The sequence below is a fragment of the Styela clava genome, chromosome 2, assembly GCF_964204865.1.
Source record: "Styela clava chromosome 2, kaStyClav1.hap1.2, whole genome shotgun sequence".
NCBI lineage: Eukaryota > Metazoa > Chordata > Ascidiacea > Stolidobranchia > Styelidae > Styela > Styela clava.
Window position 1 is genome coordinate 14,842,285 of NC_135251.1, and position 23,233 is coordinate 14,865,517.

General features: G+C 35.5%; 1 protein-coding gene across 1 annotated transcript; it reads left to right on the forward strand.

Annotated features, from left to right (window-relative positions):
• Positions 1 to 4,543: 4,543 nt before the first annotated feature.
• Positions 4,544 to 20,416, forward strand: LOC120336899 (uncharacterized). The gene is made up of 14 exons (XM_039404679.2): positions 4,544 to 5,193; positions 5,362 to 5,881; positions 6,118 to 6,224; positions 6,640 to 6,736; positions 6,808 to 6,910; positions 7,161 to 7,378; positions 7,665 to 7,717; positions 8,221 to 8,473; positions 8,677 to 9,600; positions 16,144 to 16,252; positions 16,545 to 16,716; positions 17,124 to 17,260; positions 17,774 to 19,002; positions 19,739 to 20,416. The coding sequence occupies exons 1-14, from the start codon at positions 4,661 to 4,663 to the stop codon at positions 19,883 to 19,885; spliced, it is 4,602 nt and encodes a 1,533-aa protein (XP_039260613.2). The 5' UTR covers positions 4,544 to 4,660; the 3' UTR covers positions 19,886 to 20,416.
• Positions 20,417 to 23,233: the final 2,817 nt, after the last annotated feature.

Genomic DNA, 23,233 nt, shown 5'->3' on the forward strand with positions numbered 1-23,233 from the left:
GCTGGACACCTTTCTTTTCGAAGCCGGCTGCTGATCTGGACAAAGGTTCGGGTTGGCCTACAAAGGACCGTTAGGGTACTAGGAAACATTCTACAAATTTCAGAAATACCTTCATGAACCGGAGAATAAAAAGGAGCATCTGCATGAAGTCGGCAATGGAAGGATGCGATTCGAATAATGTGGAAGTTGAAGAAATGTTGGGAGCGGGTCACAATATCACTAAATATACTTTGAATTTTATGTCTGCAGTTGTTGATCCTTGGTCTGCTTGAGAAAAGTGTATTGACCAGTCACTGTAAGTTCCTTTCTTACGTCACTCTTGACATCTTGCTTATTAGCCAACGTTACGGAAACAAACATGAAAATCGATGCTCAGGGAAGCATCCATTCCAGGACAGATATTATTTGATTGTGACATCACCATACTATGAATGTTGTAGAGGCCTTGTCAACGACAATGCTTACCGACCATTGAGATGCATATAACCTCAGTGTTACCGACGGACGTTTTTCGACGCGTTTACCAGAGCATTTACGAATGGGAGAAGAGTTAATCGCACATCATTTTTATCCATTGCGAATATGTCTTCAAATATTCTATATGCAATCTGAACATATGGATGATGCAGTGATACTGATAGCAACAGTTCCTTTTTTCGACAAGGAAGATATACATTGTTATGAAACAGGTGATGATTCCTGATATCTCTGATCTTCCGAGAATAATGACATCACAATAGTTGTTGATTCAAATGCCCATTCCAGTAGTAACCATGAATGACACGAGGTCTGGTGTATTTCGTCGTCGTCTTCGGCGCTTGGACATTGTATCCCCTGCTGGATTGACAAGTTTTCGACTAACGAGCATAGAAATAAACGGGGTAGTGTACTATAAAAATAAATTTAGGTAATCTTTGTCAGTTGGCCATTAGGATTACGTGAATATGAACTGATTTTGTTTTCAAAATCCGAGTCTTAACGGAATCAACAGGCGGAACGCCAGGAAGATTTCACAAGGTTGAGGTAACTCGGATTGAAATCATATCCGCCACTTTGGTAAGCACTAGTGTTTTCAATTTTGTAGGGAAGCTATGGAGTCCCAGAAAAGTTTCATTTGACTCGACCCATTCGAAAAAACAAACCTGATTAACGTTAAGTTGTTAAAATAATTTTGACTCCGATTCGAGGATAGCAAAGATTTTATCACGACTTTGTTATGTCATTCTTTGCTCCGGGTGAAAATTTCAAATATGGAGCTAAAAACTCTATAACTTCGATTGCCACTCAGTGGGGTTTCAAAACACGATACCGACTACAAAGCCTAGCTTTTAGTGACTAGTCTATTATCTCTTAAAATGGCTAATAATGTGTAATGCAGTTTGTCAAATGGCAACAGGTACTAAACTATCACTGCGATTTAAATTAACAACGATTGAGCAAATCATATAACCTATCTAAAATAGTTTAAAGAACATGCTCCGGCGAACAGTGACTTATAACATTTTATTTATTATGGGTTATAACGTTACATGCTGATAATTTGACAGATATTACTTTATGTTGAAAGGGGCAGATAAAATTAGCCCTTTTAGTCGCGTTTTTAATTTTAGGCGTTTGATGTTTTTTTTTTGTCTCATTCGTTTACGTACCACAAGTATTAGGTCGTTTAGTCTAGCAATATATTCAAACGTCATCGTTACTCTATCAAATAGTTTACTGTTAGCGATTTTAAGATTATATATTATGGACTTCAACAATAATTTTTCGATTAAATTGATGTGACTTGATTTGCTAATGAAAAACTATACATCTACGACTGAAAACGGCGCCCTTCCAATGTGGGATGATAGGCGATATTTCGCCATGGATTGGACAGCGGGCTACTTTTGCTCGATACTGCGGGAAATACATTTTATCACAAGAGAAATCGGTTACATGTCATTTTGTCTTATTTAGTGGTGGAAAAAAATATAGATTGGACATACTTCTGTCACGGATGCCTTTGAATAGCTATTATTGACCATCTATCCATTGCTTTTTGTAATTGAGCACAATATCCCCACGTGTTCTCATCGATATGGATTGAATAATGAATTATTATAATTACCTCTTCTGTGTATGAAACGATAACAGTGAAGGCTCGGGTAAATCTCCTGATGATATAAAAACAATGGCGTTTATTTTTTCTATCCGAATTTTGTCTTCAGAAAAGTGAATTCATTTTTTAAAGAGCATGTTTTTATAAATTTTGCTATATTTGTATAGTTCTAGTGAACTATCCTATCTTTTTATATTTTCGGTGAGAAAAAAAACTTTATATTGGAGTGCCTTCAAAACGAAATAATGTATGGACATATGTATATTTTTATTTGGACTTCACTGTACGTAAAAATATAACACACAATTTGATGAAGCAAATGAAAAACAAACCCGAAAATAAGTAGGGGCTCTTACCGAAGTGCGTCGGATAACCACACTCACGCTAAACGATAGATGTGCATCGTAATGTAAAAGATAATGGCAACGTGTGCACCGAGCAGACCAGACTACAGTATGTATATAGTATTAGATCCCCTAATAATAAAGCTGCAGTACACGTGTGAAAAAACACACACGGCGAGAGTAAATGCTTATTATTCTTTTAGACACATGCATTTTGTTTTGATGTTACTTTATAAAAACTCGACATGATAGCGTTTACAAGTTAATTTTGCATAACAGTTTTTTCCCGCCTTGTGTGCACGAATGTTTTCTCCGCAATATCTAGTTAAATATTGGTCATTTGTTTGAGTATTTACTCTTCCTGATGGCTGAACCTGATAGAATCTTTCAAGTGATGCGAAGCAATAGCTGGGCACCTTTCCCACTCCCATTCACATTTGGTTGATTAACAACCACCCTCTGCAAAATAGCATACTATATCCATTTAAAAAACAATACTCTTTATTAAATTGACGTTTGAAACTAGAAATTCCTAAGTTGTAATATATCCAAGCTATAAATGTACATGTCGCATTCCACAGGCTCATTTACTCACATATATACACACGTTTATTTTATCAAGGACGTTGTAACAGACGACAATTTAAAAAAAAACTAATATCATTGGCGGGAAATTTGCAGCGGCCGCGTGCCTACTAATAGAATTTAGTAGTAGTATCATTTCAGCATACCCAAGATCTTAACACAAGACATCTCATCAGCGTACTGTTGTCACATTGACAGTGAACTCATGGCTTGTTGTTGTTATATGTTTTATGGCGCTTATGATATCAGTGGTCTATCAGTACTAACGTACTGATATTTATAAATAAATAAATATATATACAAATTATTCAATTAAAATAAATAATTAATCCTAAATATTACTGCCCATAACCAAGACAAATTCAATAACAGTTGCAATAATGATAATTTGTACAAGTCATAAAATATTTATCCTAACTGTCATGTGAAAGAATGCAATCACTTATCATATCAAAGATTCGGATGGTGGGGGGAAAGGACAGTCAGCCATTGCTGACTCACCAGTCACGATCAACACAAGGATTCACAAGCGGACTTCATTGCTTGGATCTGCTTCCCATACAACGTGCTGTGCGGGGCCCATATGGGACTCTCAGTGGCCCGCCCCTGCTGTTTGATACTGTCACTAAATTCCAAGCCCAAGCTGCTGACTCCCAAACGAACGCCTGTTATCATCTACTTGTAAACAGTAACAATCAAAATATTCTTTGACAATCTATTTCCTTTTCGACGACTTCGGTTGATCGTCCACTTGTTGACCGATATACTGTGATCACCGCAGTGAAGTCACTTTAGTTTCCTTCGATAGAAGCGGACTGACGCAAAATATGTCCATGTGGTTAAACTCCAAGAACTACCGTTTTTTTTTAAATGTAGGGGTGTTTCGTTGAGAAGACCACAATTTCTCGTCTGTACTTTTAAGGAAGCACACCATTTTGATATTTTCTTCATCTGTTACTCTTGTGGAAGACTTAATAAAATTTGTCTGTCGAAAGCTAGCGCAACCGATTAATATTTAGGCGACAAACAATTAATTCAGAACATCACAACGAAAAACTGAAATTAGATGCAAATTTCACTCTTTCGAATTTGTTTCACTGCTTTCTGGGTAAATTGTATTTTTCATTTATGGCCAGGTAATTTATATCGAGTGTGTATACTCATTCACGTATCTGCGACATGAAATACACTTTTTGAGTATTTTAATTAAAGAGTTTCAACTTTTTACACAATGATTTGTCTGAGTATGTTCGCTTGCTGATTTTTTGAATTTTGTGGAGGTTTTCTTTTTAAAAATTCTTGAAAAATCAGCACTTACTAGATAATATAGTCCTACTCTTGTGTCGTAATAATGAAGATGTAGAGTTTTCCACAAAGTAGACGTGTATTAGAAAACTTCATAAGGCGATTATCAACATCCAGTACGTATTTGTCAACCATCATGTCAAAAAAATTCGAAAATTGGGGCTCTATTCCATCATAATCCGAGCGCGTATTTCTTGCGGAATAAACAAAACATAACACTGCTTTTCTTAATTACAGTTTTCTATTTAGTACATATGTTTACGATAAGCATTGTGGCTACGGCTTGTGAAGTAAAATTGGACTTTGAAGCCCATGCCTGAATTTGACAATGAACGCACAGTGCCTTCCGGCGTCAAAACCAGCTCGCCGAACTAACTTAGTTAGTAATCCTTCAAGAATCACCACAGCAGTCATCTCATCCTCTGATATATCTGCAATTCAAAGCCGGAACTGTGAATCTTTGGGCACATCAACACCGTGCTCAGGGAATATACAACGAACTCATAAATCGATAACGTCCAATGTCACATTATCGTCCTTATCACAATGTCACATTTCCCCTGTGTTTAATAGGCCGAACCAATCTATGCCTGTCACGTATTGTATGTCAACGTTAAGTTCGGTTTCAGAGACCAGTTCTTTACCTCAATCAATTGTGCAGTATCATCCAAGAGTATACATACCCGCGATGGATTATCAGCAAAACTTCTTCGTTTTGCCTCAAAACGGCGACTCTGGAGAACATGGCCGATCCTCAAAGAAATCATTAAAATCGTCTCATGGAAATAGTTCAGCGTGCTGTTTGAAAAATACCTCTGGGTGTTCGTGCAGTTTTCAAAATCGTTACGACGAAATATTAAAGTGAGTTTTACATTTATTTCTCAAAAATCATAATATAACGTACCGTAATTAACAGATTTTTTCTATCAGTTTCATTATACTAGATATATCATTCATGTCGCAACTTAAATTTCGTTCTAGAATTATTCGGCTTTAGGACGATGAACAAAATCATTTGATTTTTTGCAGTGAGCACGATGCATTTGAATCTAAGAAGACATACTCTCGTCCTACAAAGAATACTTCCACAGCTGTGTCCTCTTGTTTGACTATGGGGCCAAAGAAATCAGACGCTTCGATGGAGGCAATTATAAATAAACAAAGAAAGCTTATTGTGCAGTTAGTAAAAATCATTGTCAAAGACAGACTTCAAAATAGTTCATCACGCGATGGTGATGTTACTGCCGCGCATGAACCTCAACAAAATAAGAAAGCGCGTAACAGAGGTCGAATGGCAAAAGAACTTGAACATACACAACTCCTGGAGCAAGTCAAGAGTTTGAAAGTTTTGCAAGACACTGGAAATCGGAAATTCACAACGCCAAACAACATGGACGATGTAACTGTACATGAATCACTAGAATGGAGACAAGCAACACAAAATCACGCACCTTTTTCAGATATCAGAAACACTGAAGCCGAGTTGCATTCTTCAGATTATCACATCAATGATAGCACTTCTGCAGATTCACGTGGGCTAGTCACAAAGGTAATATTATCGCCACTCAGCTTGGGTTGATTTGAATTCTGTGTATTTTTCTCTTTGAATATATGTTTCGGTAAATATAAATTTTAATTGTACCGAATGTCATTTACATATATTGTATGAATATGTTTATATATATTTGTTGTTTGGTAATGTAAACTTACTGAGATTCTCAATGTCGCTCTATCGCTGCTATTAAGGAATCTCTCACCTAAATTTTGCATTCAATTTTTACTTAGTCGAAAGGTATTGACAAAAAGACTTCCATCTCGGATATTGAATTGTCAGAATTACACAATCGTACAATGGAGTTATGTGCAGAAAATGGAGAAAGCGTCTTGAGCAGGTATTCCTATTGACAGTCAGTGAGTTCTTTTTTATGTGGTTTTAAAGTTTTCGCGTACAGAAAATCTGAACAATTTTTTGTTTTGCTCATTTTCAAACTGTTTTACAACGTATTAAAATTTGAATTGAATGTTTTAAAATTGGATTCCCAATGTTTAAACGACTTTATATCAATCGATTTCTGGAGTTTAATCCGGACTTTCGTAACTTGTTGTCCATAGTACTATTTAAAATAAATGTGATTTGTATGCTTTATTTGCGGAAAGTTATCTTTCACTTTCTTTACTAATTTTTACTTTTACTAAGTTAATAACACGTCCATGGTGTAAGGTTTTATTATGTGCAATTATTACGACAAACATTACAATAATATGTGTCAGTCTGATATGTATAACATTCATTAAAAACTTCTCCAGATTGAGGTCGGAGTTCAGCAAGCAGTTGTCTTACCTTAAGCAAGAAATTTGTGAAAATGAAACAACCAATTTTCCTACGTCGGATACACACGTTGTGGTGAGTGAACTGAGTTCTGATTACATGTTATTTATATTATATTTATATTATGTATCAAAATTATATTTCAGGTGAGTGACAAAGAAGATATTTCAATGAATAACCAAATTGTCAATTCTGTTCAAAACGTCACACAAGATGCAAACGATGCCATGCAACAAAATGAATGCCAAGGTATTCATGTTCGTATTGCAAGATAAAATTCAGCAAACTCAAATTAGCGATGTTAGAAATAACTATTAATAACATAGAATATATATATAGGAAAAACTTGTATATTGCTTTGCAAAATTACCCAATTAAAGTTTAAACAAATACTTAGATTTATATACTAAAAATGGCTCCAAAAATTCATTTATTTGTTTAATACAACCCCTAATTGTACTGGAGGCTTCGTATAATAAAATATTCCCATATATTATAGAATCTCTATCTCTGATTTCTTCTGATGTTGCAAAAGATGATAATATCGTTGTCGTCCACGACGTCGATTCTGATAATAAAACATTGTCACACCCCCAACCTTCGAAGGTGTTAGACAAACTACAAGATGATTTAGTTACTGTAAAGTTTGGATCTGAAAAAAACAAAGAATCTGAGAATGTTGGGAATGGAAAGCGACGAAGAAAGCCATCAGCTAATGTATTTACCTTTTTTACTATTAGCCTATATATATACTTGAAACGCTTTTACTGATTCAAGTAGAAAGTAGTCTATCTATTTTTAGTCCTCACGAAAGTTCGCTTGTGGAAAATAACTGAAATGGGAAGATCTTCATGTACAGTATTTTTGTATAGGATTGAGCGAAAATAGTTTGGTTATATTTGAAGCTCCGTGGTTTCGTCTACAGTTAATGGAAGTTGTATCAATGATTCGAGTTTTCATCCATTTTTATTTTTACAAATGTAGACAGATGTTATTTATTCAGGGTAGCGCGGAAATTGTAGTCAAGAAATCGGAGAAAGAAGAGTATTATTTTCGGTTGGTATTTATTTTGAATTTCCCAATAAAATATATATAAGAATAATATATATGCAAGTGAATAACACGGCATCATAAACTGTTTCCTAGACAGAACTTTGCCACAATACATACCGGTAATTACCATTTCTCTTTTGACCCTTTAACGAAATTGAAGACTTAAATTAGTCCAGCTACTCCACCATCGTTAATAACACGTGTCGCAAATAATACGAAACATATCAAATGTTTTGGTTCCTATCCGGAAATATATTAAAGCTAATTATTACTATGTCTCTTGACTTTTGAAACTGGTATCATCAAGTTATATATGGCATGATAATAAACCTATATTAAAAGCGCGAGATTTCGAAATAATGACTAATTCATTTGCTATTTGGACATTGTGATTTTTGATATATTCAACCCTATCGCTCAATCATCTGGCTTACTCGCATACTCTAATACATTATAGAATTAGTTCCCATCTTCAAAATTTTATCATTATTTTTTTATGCCTGAAGTCGATCGCCACGAAAACGTTGCAAAAAAGTCGTAGAAAAGTATGTTCGACGTTCTGCATCAAAGCAGGCTCGAAAGAAAATTATAAATCAGCTTAAAACGACTGATTCGGAATTTAGTCCGTCATCGAATTCTGAATGTTCCAGTGAAGATGAAGCATCCCACAAGAAGTCTCAGAAAAAATTATTGCCACCTAAACTTTGCCAAACATTTGAAAACAGGGTTCAAGATTGTGAGGAATACTACGCCTTAAACGTGAGTTGATTGGTCGTTATTTTTATTTGTAAATCCATGTATGGAATTAGGAAACTACATAATCATGAATTTGATATTTCTAAATGAAGCATGTACTATTTTTATTCTGTTTCATTTCATGATTTTCCGAATACCAGTTTTTAATTTGTAATAATTTTCAACTATGCTTCAATGATCCCTTCATGGTGTTCTTTTCAATATAGGATAATCAACGCGAAAGTATTTCGCAGGACATTGCAGACACCCAAGAAGCTGGCAGAAGTGAGGACAACAAAATATTAAGTACGCCTGACATACAGAACGAATATATTGACCAGAATGAGCGTACAACGAGTGGTGCGTTTGTGGATCTTACAGCTTCTGATTCTAATGATGCATTCACTTGGGTCATTCCTCGTTCAATATCTTCTATGCCCCTCCCTCGTTTCGACCACGATGTATCTTGTGAAAAAGTTGATTCTTTAGCGACTGTCGGGTCTTCATGTGAGGTTACCAAAGCCTCGGATCTCAATAAACAATTTTGCTGTGAAAACGCTGCGGTAATAGTATCGGATGGAGGTGAAGCACTAGATCTCACCTCGCCCCGACTAAATTCAGGAAAGCTAAACTATTGCGAATCCTGCCAAAATTTTTCAACAGTCGTAAACGATGTAGAATCTATGCCTCTGGATTTATCAATTCGGCGTTTTTCAACAAACTTGAAACATGATGCCAAGGAGCAAATTGTTGCTACTTCTCAACGTATCTCCGCACCAGCTTCAAAAACCGACAATTTGAAAAATGTGAGTAACGCGGATCAAGTATTCAAAGAAATTCCGCGACCACACTTGTTACCAGAAAACAAACCCATATCATTCAACAACGCCAGACATGTCGGGTCATATCACAATCAAAATTTTTCATCTCCTTTGAAAGACTCAGGAAATATATTAAATAAAGAGAAAATTGTTGAACCGGCTTCGCTTTCTGAAAACTGTGCAGTGGAACAAAAAGCAGAAGAAATAGTTCGAAATGAGTTGGAATATCAACATTTGAATTTTAACGATGATGAAGGAAGACAATCTGGTTGTGTACAATCTGACGACTTAACTATTGAACATCACAACTGGAAGTCAGCAGGGGATCACGTAAGGAAATTTGATTTTTGTTACTAAAGTAATTGGAAAATGTATTTCGTTCTGGTTTTCACTTGGAAGATAACGCTAGACCACCGTTTCTTAACCAGCGGGCCATGACCCACTGCTGGGCCACATAAACATTATAAGATGAGCCACAAACCTACTAAAAATTGCTAAAGATGTTGATAAATTAGTATCATTTGATTGTTGTAGCAATGAATGATGATGCTGTTTTTAGGAACTGAGTGGTAAATTTTTATTTTAATTAAAAATTCGGGTATTCCCAAAGTATGTGAACCAAGATGGCGGACACCGGAACGTAGTATGTGTACCAGGTTAAGATTAGGCCATAATTTTATTCCAATTTTTCTTATTTTTGTTCTATTTCGAGTTCGGGGACTACTAGCCAAGTGACTACCGTAGTATTTGTACCTGAAATTATGGCCCAACCCTAACCTGGTACACATATGCTATGTTCCGGTGTCCGCCATCTTGGATCATATACTTCGGGAGTACCAAAATTTGGAGATGTCTATTTTGCTGAAGGATTCTCTTTGTTTTTCTTCTGAAAGTTAATGGTCCACAACAGTGTTCACTATTAGCGCACTTTTTTGCGAAAATTGCGAAGCACTTTCGCAACTTTTTTTAGGGACTGCGAAATAGCACTTTTTTCCGATTTTGAAGAGAAATAGCACTTTTTTTCGATTTTGAAAGGAATAAAAATTCAAAGTTGACAAATGTTTTTGTTTGCGTATTAAGTTGACAAATAAGTAACATACTAGTACTTTTGTAACTCAATTCTGCACATCTGTGGTGAAGACATGGAAGATAAAGCTTTTGCATTAATGGCAAAATTCTTGTTTATAATATGATTATTATACAAGCACACCGATTCCGCTTCGACCGCGAAAACGCTCGGCGGCGTCTTTGAAACCAGGTGTCCGAATGCAAGGCAGTGCTTTCTCTAAACGAGAGTGGTCATGTGACTGTCAATGACATCGATGAATTGTGACCAAAGTACACGATTTTCTAGTACTGGTTTGACAGGTCTGTGTTCTCTTCTTAGTGAATTTACTGGAGCCATTCAGAAATTTCTGATACTCGACACGACATTGTTTAGTAATGGAATGTAAACTTGGGCCATTGTTTGTTAAATTAGAAGAAACTTTTAGCAACATCTCACAGATTTGCAAAATCGCCAAATTGACAAAATACATATGTCGTATTAACATTTAACATCCATTTTATTGTAACCACGAATGTTAAAAGCAAATGGCGTTTCGCGGAATTTTGCGATATTCAGTATTAGCTAGTCTAGTCATTCACGATAAATCAAACTCAGACCAGGGTCAAAAATCAATCTAAACTATTTCCTCATTAATATGCGAGTAGGGGTGGGCAAAATCGAATATTTTTTCGAATTGAATATTTTTAACGAATGAGGAATATTTTTTATGCACAGCAGGATTCTAGAACGTCGGTCGAAAAATTAGCAAGGAAGCTTTTCTACTGGTTAATTTCGTTATAATAGCTAATTGTTTTTGTCACCGCAATCGTTTTGGCGACTATATCCTGGGTTTGGCAATCCAGGCTTACACGTGCGCTCACATCGGCAACAGCTGTTAAGGGCATCAACGACAAATTTCAAAACCAAAATAAACATTTGCGTTGACTTGATATTACCTATCAACGTTTGTAAATTTACTGTCCCAATTTTAAGCGAATGGTATTATTATTATCGATGCCGGAATGCAAATATTTAATACGATAATTAACTTTTATAATTTTTTTATGGTGTCTGTATTAATTTACAGATAAACCTCGCAAATCTGAGATTGTGCCAATCCTGAATGTTGATTTAAAATTGTGATAAAATAATTCGGGAATAAAGGCATTTCTGCGTGGCCATAAGACGAGATGACTTTAATAAACAGCACTTCTTTAAGGATATTTTACATATGCGACTAATGCTAAAAACATTGGGCTCGAGTGCTCTGGTGCCTAATCAGGCGCTAATTGCAACTAATTCAACTCAAGTTTCAACGATTTTTTTCATCTTCACGATATGTTATCTTTTTTTATTGGGTACTGATAAATAAAAGATGTGTAATTGTTGATTGCAATTCCGGAAAACGAACGAATTTAACAGCGGTTAACCGCGCATTGGAAAGCAAAACACAATTTATTAACATTACTTTACAATGAGTTACGGGTAAGAATTAACCAGACGGCTATCGCTAACATGTAGAAACAATAAATTTGAAACGATTTTGTATAAAGCGTGTCAACATCGTTTTTGTAAATTTAGAAACATCGATAAGTAAGACAAGTAAATAATGTATTTTATGGAACTTTCATGAGATATTGGTGAGAAATATTATTTTGACCATGTTGAAATGCCATTATTGCCGATTTATTCATGTGTTTAGTTACTATCAGTGTTTTAACCCAAAGCTGAGTTACGTAAATACTTAACACTGAGTACTCAAGAGATAACCAATTTGCGGAGTTTTTCAATTATTATTTAATACGAAAGTAACACAGACACTATCTAAAATTAAAAGCATAGAAATGTCAACTATCTGCTTCACAAATATCGCATCCCGGGGTCAGTAATAATATTATTGTTCGCTTAAACTCGGGACGGTAATTTACGAACTGATACAAATCTTACACAGAAGATAAAAATCAGAACAAAATCAATTTTCGTTGTGAATGCGCTCATTAATAGTTGTCTTTAAAATCTTCGCGATGTGAATTCACAATTCTATCCGAAATATAAAAACCAAACTACGATGTCCGCCGTTACGTGAGAATTAATATTTGCTAGTGAATAAAAACATGCTTTAATATAGTTTAACAACACGATCGCAGCGACAAAAAATTTACTGCAGCCTTCGATTATGACAAAATTATGAAATAATCATTGAATGACAATAAAAATTTAACTTCATTAACAATAATTTTCAAGTAATAGTTTCACATTTTCATGATTTTGATCGTCGCTACATGCGAGCGTGTTTTTGTACATATAAACCATGATGACACTACTGACATCTGCGAGTTATAGATCTCTCCAAATTTAATTTTCGTGATTTTTAATGTTTCATTTCTAGATGCGGATGCCCGCTGACTACGGATAAATGGTCGATGTTTAAAAATAGGACTTCGGACCGTTGGGCAAAGAAAGGCGGGCTATACGTAACTGCGAAATTTCGCCGTGAACGACCTTACATTTTAGTTATAAACGCATTACGTCGTCGCGAATTGCAGTTTTGGTGTAATGTTTTAACTTCCCCCTAATCTACCGTTGAAAAAATCCTGGCTGCGCCCCTGCCCGGTGATAATTCTAGCTAAAATGTTACAATTTTATTTACGGAATTTGCAAATTCACCATTTTGATAATCACGCCTTAATTATTGGTGCAAAAATACTCAAAATATCACGAATTTAATCATTTCCGATGTTCCTAGGCGGCAATTCATGACGGCGACAGTGTGCGTTGTTACATCAAAATTCACGATTGATTTTACGTTGTACTGTTGTTCACGATTTCAACACTCCACCCGCCATGCATGGCTGAGTGGAAGGTTCACATTTTCGAAACATTACTTGGCCAAGGATGGGAGGGATCACTAACGAGCTAATTGAAAGCACAATAAAAGGATTATGAATTGTCATTTTTTTCTGGTTATAGCCTGTACATGTTATACCATGTGTGGGCTCTCAGAACGTCAATTTAACTTTTAATTTTCGACAATCAATTGTATGTGCGGCTCCTACATGAAACGGCTAATTCATGCTGCCAATATACGGAGTTTGAAATCTGGGATATTTATTTCGAATAGTCTATTTATTTTAACTCTTCTAAAATTAGGAAGCTTTGTTGGTGCCTTTTTTGGCGCAAAGTATGAAATTGAAACGATACGAATATTTTGCCCAGTCCTATAGGCGAGGTTATGATATTAAAGCAGAGAATATTTGTAAGCATATCACTGGATGGAAATATTTTGCACCAAGACTGTTTGCAGAAGTTGATTTATCGAATACACGGAAAGTATTTATTTATCATCTCACTTGCGAACATCGGGGTTTGGGCGGAATTATACGAATATGTTGTTGTTCTTAAATAATAACTTTTTCGATGAATGTTTATTTTACTTTTGTGTATTAATTATGATATGTTGAGTTTTCGTTTATTTCAAATTCGAAATTGTCCGGAATACTCAAACAGGTGTAATAAGTGTAATATTGATAGTATAGTGTAATCGAGTAACCAACTTAGAAGTCTTTAGAGATGTCTAATGAACTTGATGTATTACGGGTGTCGTAACCCCGGTTTTTTTTTATTAAATTTGATTGTTCTACCTTCCGCTTATAAAACAACATCGTTATACGGTCATCTAAGGTAACTCTCGCGACCAAATCTTTTTGTTCTGTATGGCATCACCTTAGCGCCATTTATTACCGACTGAATTTTAATTGTGATTTATGATAAGTTATTTTCTGTTAGTTGGCGCTGATAACGTGGCTAATTTCTTTATAAACATTTTTAATATGCTTAATTTTAAAATTTAAATTTTTTTTAAAATATGTTCCTTACGTCTCTGCTATAATTGACAAGCGATAGCACAAGATTCAGCAACAAATGATAAGCAAAGCTATTTTATAATCATGGGTTGCTTAATAAAGATTTGCAAATTATGGCAGGATATAAAGAACATGGCCTGAAATATATAATTAACAGAACGATGTTTATTTTTCAGTCGACGAAAACCCTTAATAATAACGATTGCCGAAATCGCGAAAAAAATGAATACGGATTTTCGATTGTGATCAGATGACTGAGAGGGCACATGTTTTTTTCTCTGTTCAAAGCAGATATAAAACGAATACCATGTTGCCGAAAAGCGGTTACGTGTTATCTTTCTTTAGCCAATCAAAATAGTGGTAACGGTATATACAAGAGGTTTCTAAACTTTACAAACTCGGAACGCAATTAATATTAAAATTACAAGTAATGGTGCATGGAAAAACGAATTTGATTTTATTGAAATTGAAACGCACACACATAAGAGTTTTACATTTCATGCACAACTAACCGATGCTACATGTGAGATTTGTGCACATGAACGATTATATATCGCGATTATTTATGTGAGAATGCGTACTTCTCTTTCAACTTTAATTTCCGGGATTTCGGCGTTCACGTGGTCGACTAAAAAAGATTTATCAAATGGATTGGTATTTCGCCTCACACTCAAAATTATTTGGGAACCACTATCATGTCATTCGTTTATTTTTTACATTCATGTTTTTTTCAAGAATCACCCTGTTGTATTTCCTGTACCTTCGCAAAGGAAAACTCTTTGGTGTCATCATTACTATTAGTGTAATTGAAAGTGGCGTTGAGATGCGAATATTTCATACTAGGTCTGCAGCATTAGAGAGAGCGTTATTTATAAATGCTGGAAGTACATGGCCTTTCTAAAAAAAAATTGCAAATATATGATGTTTTCTACCCGATTTGAACTAACTGGCACGCAAACCAATGCAAGTCGATATTTGAAAATTACACGTCTTAGCGTAATCCGTGAGACAGTATAATATAAATTAGGCCAAGCTAGCTCATGAAAGGGGTTTCAAAGTGATCTTGCATAATATTTCGGAAAAAAAATCTTCGATAGAAAGTAGGTCACTCTATCTATAAAAACAGCGGTACTTTCATGGTGATCTTGCGTTATTTCCCAAAGAAAAACTGGCCGGAGAAACATGACGTTAACCAATCTCTTAAAAGGGAAGAGGGCGGACTACTTTCAAGCATATTCTTTCGGACGAGGAAGCGTGTTATACTAAAGCGATATTGGTGATGGGTCATGGGGATGTCATTTTGCCCGGGTTTTGTACAAATGATCCCCCTCCCTAGCTATGGCCGGTAGTAACTAATATCTGCATGTATCAATCGGTGTCTGTTAGATGGAAGAAACAAGTTTGCAAGGCTTGTCTGTTCAGGCGGGAGTGCGCTTTGTTACTGATGCTAGTGGTTGATTGCACGAAACTTTTATTCCCGACAAGTGTGCTTATCAGGTGTCCTTTGATGAATTCGCTTGTTTTTAACAAGAGTTTAAACGAAACTCCGTTAACGGAAAGACTTCAATTCACAATATTAACGGAAGGAGCGCTTTTTCGAGTATCTATGCTGTTTGAAATGAGTTTAAACAAAGCTAGGGCACCTAACTAGTTAAAATCAGAAAAAGCACTTTCGCACTTTTTTTTTCGACTGCGAAGCACTTTCGCACTCATGATTTCCTTAGAGTTAACACTGGTCCACAATCCACTAAACATTTGCGCAACGAAAGTTGGCGACGAAAGATAAAAGTTGATGACTTCTGCGCTAGACGAAAAGTACTGCCCCTAATGCGGAAAGACATGAAATGCAAGAAATACCCAAACTCCTAAATTACATCGAACTTTTCTAACACAATACCTTGAAGTAACTTTTTATTTTTTTATCACATCAATACTTTCTATGTTTATCTATACTATTTTCAGGATTTTCAAGAATTCGACTTCACGGAGAATTCACCGCCAGCAATCAGTCTCAAGTATTGGTTATCAAGGCGAAAGAAATTTCCCAGTTCCATGTTTTCTTTTGCAAAAGGTAATAGTTGATTTCATTTGTTTTGATCTTTCATCGATTTTCGTCGCACTTTTACATGTATTATTTTAATGAATTAAATTTATTTGAAACATTCAATATGCTTCTTTTTTAATTTTGACTCGATTTTGGAACTTTTATGTTATCTCACATTTACTTGGTTTATATCCTTAGGATTACATAGTTTTGTTGATTATATAAAAAAAAAAAAAAATTTTCTGGTTGAACAATGCATTTCTTCGTAACATTGTATATGCTCCGTCTACGAAGTGGTATCATAAGGTTATTATTGCAGGACATGGTGTCGGATTTCTAAGACGTTCGCGTAAACGAGAAATGATCACCGAGGCAAACGTTGGATCCACCATTGATTCTCTTCGAAAAGTTTCTAAAGCGAAAACAATATGGAAGAAATTAGCGAAAGGAGGAAAACTGCGCGAATATGTCGCACCCAGTACCAATACCAGGTTCGAATTATTCACTGTTCCCGGAAAAATAGTAGCAGCTTGCAATAAAATTACTCCAGTCAACTAATCGAAATTGTCCAATATCATTTCACCGAAAGTTGACATAGCCGGTGTCAAAGATACAGTATCTCTTTTCAAATATCCATGTGGGCTTTGGTCTAACAACGGCCAGAATATAACATATGCCTATTAGTTCGCACATTTCATGTGCTTTTAAGACTATAGTTATCACAAGTTGGAATATCGTTTTCTTTCGATAATTGATCAAAGGTCTAACACTTTAACACAGATAATTAGTTGGGTACGAAATTTCTTCGTGGATAATTTATAACAAAATAAGTTTAATCATTTCAATTCATATGATCTTAACAATAAACTACGATGACAATATTTTTGTTTGTGACCAGAGCTTCGAGAAATAAAATCCACAAGCGAAGAGCAATGTTAACAATTTCATCTTCTATTGAAAACGATAGTTCCCGGCAAGACGAAAGTTCTGAAGAAATTATCGACAACAAAGTAAAGAAACTACGTAAACGAAGAGGTATCAATTTTGACACATATTGTTATCATACATGATATTTTATTTTAGACTCATCGTCCAATTGGGTTAAGTAAAAAAACAATAAATTATTTTAAATCAATTTTCGTACGTTCACGAACCTTCGTTTTTCAATATATAAATTCGATTTCGAAGTACGGTTTCCGGGAAAATGGTCAAAAGCAAATGATGAATTTCACATGAGTTAAATCTAGAAATATAATAAAACCAATTTCCTTAGTTAAAGACCAAAAGTACAAATGGGTGATTTTTTTATTATACAATATTTCAACGCCTTCGCTCTAAATGGGGCCCAGCACAAGCAGGCACTGATATGTCGAAAGCTACTTTCTAAGACCAGAATTTTTTCGATTCCATATTGTTTATCCAATATATTACAACCTGGGGGAGATGGTGGGGTTGGGGTTTGAACCAGAAAACTTCAACATGCAAAGGCAACACTGTTAGCACACGCCATAACAAGTGCATATTATTCTGATAATAACATTCTTTCAGATTTCAAACGTTCGTTCCTGGCAAAGCAAGTTTCGAGGGCGCGTCGTTCATTTATTTCTGGTGATAAGGACACATCTTCTCGTCATGTTGACGACTTTCCATTTGTGGCAAGTACAAGTCAAACAGAAGAATCGAGTGAAATAGATTGTGTTTCAGAAAGTTCTCCATCCATCTTATTAAAATGTGACGAAAATGACATTTTGACGTCTTTACACATGAATCTGATGTCAAAATACATGAATTCACCTCTAAAAGGTAAACCTATGAACGCAATTTCAAACGAGAACGGCCATATTTTGCGGACTAACAACTCCTCCGTAAGGCATATGGGCGAGGGATTGCAATGTGAACACTTCGACACTGCAATTGATGGAAGTACCAAAAATGTTAACTTACAAAATGGTTCTGGTGATTTTCATGGCGCATTTTCTCCCAATCCTTTGATTGATAATACAGAAAATCAAGCGAGAAATCAAACCACCATGAGCTGCAAGAATTATAATAGTGACAGTAAATTGCATTCGAACCATAAAGTGAACGAAGGATCAAATTGTGATGAAACCGATGGTAATAAAAGTGTTGATATTGGGAATCTACAAGGTGACCTTAATGAAGTAGATCGCCTTTTATTTGAAACGTCCACAGGGAAAACTTCAAAGAATGACCTTCTCGAGTCGACCATATTAACACCTCCTCGGAGAAGATCTAAAAAGAATCAAATTTCTAATAAATTTGACATAAAGGATGAATATATTTTAGATGACAACTCAAGCCCGTATCCGGTATCAGAAATTACGAATAATGCGGACGAGGTAAACTTTCACGACAAACCCCATCCTCTTGTTTTAAGAGAAGAAGGTTGCAAGACTCATAATATCGCTAACCTGATTAAAAACCTCTCCACCGATTGCGTTGTACCCATATCGCCTATGAAATATCATAAATCAGGAAAAAGATGGGTGAAGAACAATCAAATTTTGGAACCGAAAAAAGTGAAATCGCCTTTACGAAAAACATTTTTCAAATGCAAAACGGAAAACGATGAAAGTTATCAAGTCAGGGATAGCGAAGATGCTGAAGCACCAATAACAAAGACCAAAACATCGACTAAAAGTAACACAATCAAGCAAATCAATTTTGATAACATTGATTCCGAATCGGAGCAAAGACCTGAAGCAAATATTGCCGAATGGACGATGCTACCCAGGAAAGCTTGCAGCAAAGCCAAGGTGAATAATGCTAATTGATCTCTCACTGTATTATATTTAATACATTACACAGATTAAATAATGTTATTACTAAACTCAATCTGGATCCTTTATACATTTGCAGCGATTCGTTTCATACAACTTTGATAAATTCATTCCCTAAATAGTATCTTTTTTCATATGAATGGGTGCTTTTACACGCCTTGTTTGGAGCAAAATGCGTTAATTTTTTATCTTTCATTTATATTTATTGTATTATCGCATTCAAGTCCTCATCACAGCCCCACACCAGGGTATATGAAATTGTGTAAGTACACTCGGTACGAACCTTGCTCTCTAATATAGTCTATTCTGTGTTGGAACAACGCCGTATACAAAATTCTACGAGTCATGATCAGTTATCCTTTCGTTTAAAATATATTATTATCAGTGATGAAGTGAGCATTAGCGATATTAGTAGCAGTGATCGTGATATAACATCCAACACCCCGTATCTATATTATAAATTTAATTTAGAGTACATACCTACTGTTTTATTATAAGATACAAGTTACAAGAACCTCATATAGCTAATGATGCTATTTGTTGTTGTAATATTTGGGTATATATTTCAATTTCACTGAATCATGAAATTCTTTCATTGAAATCATTCTTTCATTGTGTGACACTCGTCTCATATTTGCGATGCCACACCTCTTGTTTGGGAATTTCATCATTTTACTTTCTTCTTGTGCAACACCGATCGTTTCTTTAACAGCAAAAGATCAGTCAGCTGTCAAAACTGGCGAAAAGACAGAAAAGTTTCACGAAATCATCATCCCAACAATCTAATGAAAAGAATATTAGAGAAGATGATGACGTCACTGATGAAGAAGATCTTCCAACTGTACCATGGCTGAAATGAAATCTCGTTTGGAAGCACTAGTGGTAAATAAATATGAATATGGGTAATTTGAAACATAACAGATTCGTTCTGCAGTTACTTTTCAAAAAACCATTTATACAAAACACAATGTCATTTTTGAATTGTGTTTCTTCATTTCCGATATTCAATCGTCATAGTATTGTAATATTGAGAACTAATACTAGAAACTTTTTGCCACTGACAGTTTTTAGATAAATTTTGCACGTACTATGGTATGTATTCATTGTTATTGAACATCAATATATTTCCCGTTTTCTGGTACTTGTAATGTTTTTATACGTTTTGTGCACGTTGCTCCGTATTCATCATATATATCGCTTTATTAATCTAATAAAAATATACAGGACCATACTATTTTACTCTCATCTCCGTCTAATATCATATATACTATACTTTAATTCTCACATAAACACTTATACCTCGGATATATATGTCTCGTTGTTTTTCTTTTTATTTGGCTATTCATCGACTATATCATCACCAAAAATGTAATTGTTTATTTGACATTGTTTTCAATACAGTTCAGTTGAATATATGTTTTTTGTTTTTGCTTATTTATCACGGGTTTAGGGAGCTGATAGTGTATTGACATCAGCATATTGAAGGAATTTTCACGAATTGGAAAGCCAGTACAGATGCAGATTACAGATTCAGTAACACCTTTGGGTACCGTTATCGTTAACTTCGTTGCGGGGATATTTTAATTAGGTGAACTAAATTATGTCAAGATTCAAACATAGTTTCAGTTGCTCCTATGAAGATATTAAAAAACAAGAGAGCCATGCTCAAATGCACGAAAGCGGAAACGAAGTAATACGAGTATGCAATCTGTCGCAGTAGATGGGAACCGTACCGCAGCTGACCGCCGGATATCAACTTAAGCGAAAGCGGAACCGCCACAAGAGGCGCAATGATTTTGATGGTTTGATCGCACACAAAAAACGAAACGTACGACGTACCAGACTATAGGAATATAGTGTATCCGATACTGCATACATACGGCGCAACCGGTACTGGTTTTAAGTGTCGGCAATAAAGCATAAGGCACTACCTGATTCATACATTACGCTCACAGCCGATTTTTGACATAAAATGAGGTAAAGTGCGCATTATGGTCCGTAAAATATGATAATAAGCGATTTTTTTGTAACAATAAGAAAAAGAATTCTAACAACAACATAATACCGAACGATCCATATGTATATTTCGAGTCCAACAACAACATAATAATAACAAAATGACCCGTAGGTCTATTTCGTGTCCATGGATACAGAATCCGTTATTGGAAAATTACCGTTAGAAGAGCATACGGACCTAGACCATAAACTTAGACCACAAAATAGATCAGCCGAAAATCCACGAGGGGATCCACGCAATTTCCTTGGCTCAGAAAAATGCGGAGTAATACAACCACGATGATGAATATAAAATCAACTTTTCCGAAACACTACCATAGTAAAATATAAATATTCAAAAAAAATGGTCGAGAAATTGAAGAAAAAAGATATTTTATGTCACAACAATCGGAAGACCGATTCATTGCACACTCCGTTTCCAATACGCAGTCTCAGTCATGTATTGAGCCATAATCCGTTAGGTGTACCTGCTGCGCCAGGGTATCGGTACCCGGACTGTCCTTTCCAAAGTCCTGCTTGTGACAATTGTGATTCATGATTCTTGTCTTAACGTACATTGGAATACCAAATGCTCCGTGTCAAAACCATAGTCCCTCCCTCCCCCCGCAAAAAAAAAAATTTGCTCAGCACGTGATTCGCTGATATGCGGTCGCGGCACCGCCGCACCGATAGAATCAATTTTTAATTTTGTTAACGTCACTACACAAAACGTCGAAAACAAAAAACGAATCCCACAGAACACGCAGGGGTTTTTGGAATAAATACAAGTAATAGCCTCCTAGCGACTACAGCAATCCCTGAAAAATTCAAAGCAATAGGTCCGATGAGTAATGAGAAAAGCAATTTTCACATGAGGTAGAAAAATACAAAATAAAAAACGGGTACACTTCGTGTCGAATAATTAACCCGTGACTTTATATTGATGCCAAAGACGGTTTATAAAGCTATTCATACCACGGTAGATATTGTTTATCATAAAAAACATAGCGCCTAGCGCACTTGTCATGACAATTGCGTCGATTTACTACCTCAGATAATTACGTATATCCTGCAGGTATTTGTCTACGGCGTCAGTTATCGATTCTAAGAAAAATATTCTTGTTTACAGAATAATAAGAACAGATTTATAAGTATTTGGTAATCAAGAGACAATCTATCATCATTATTGATATTTTATAGCATAAGGTAACTTACAGACTCTTAACCTCAATTCGGCATGAAAAATCATTTCGTAGAGAACATTTGCAAAAGGACAACGTAATTGCGAGTTTGCCTCACGCATAACGATGAAAGGTTTATATAGTATTCATTATGCCTATTTTTAGGCTATATATAAAAAGTGAAGGAGATTTTCAGAAATGGTCATCTTTTAGCTCATTTGCCTCACTCGAAGATCCAGTACGATTGTAACTTCTGGAATTTAGGTGAATTAAATAGTACGTTATGGCGTAACATTCTCTCGTATTACATGAGTGCCAGATACAAATAACTGGGCAAAACTGCACGTTTTTTCAACATAGGCCTTCTAGTAGTTCTAGCGGGCACAAAAGTTTTCAAGCCAAATGTTAGGGCATTGTAACGTCATAAACATCTGATATAGGCTTTGCAGCGCAAATGGATTGGAAATATTCGCACGCACCAGGTTAAACTAAATCAAAAACTCGTTTCGGGCGGGCCGAACACTATTCAATAGTGGCACTCCGCGGGTCGCATAATTTTTTCTTATGAGGCGCAGGTTGCACACCCCTGGCGTACGGCATTGTGCCTTTCTGAGTAAGGTAACGTGAAGTTATTGCGCGTTCTCCCATCAGAAAGTATATTGCCAACACGCTTTGGATTACGTTATTTTGTTTGTTTGTTACATAGTGTTAATGATCGGTTATTCCCTCGATTTAGCGCTATCGTACTGCGAAAACACGGTTCTCCAGGCATACATTCCAAAGGTTTCATACACACATGCTTGTTGCGCGCGGTACTAAAACATTGTAATTATACCTACAAAGGATGATAATTACTACTTTGATAACACAACTGTCAAAGCAAACTGTCGCATTTACATCGTTTATATGACGTGAAATTTTGTTCTTAGCTGTTATACAAGTGTAAATGAGAAGACGTATGTATTGGTAAATTTCAAGTTCGGGCTATTTTAAAAATGATAAGGGCCGATTTTCTATAGGAGGGCTTTCAT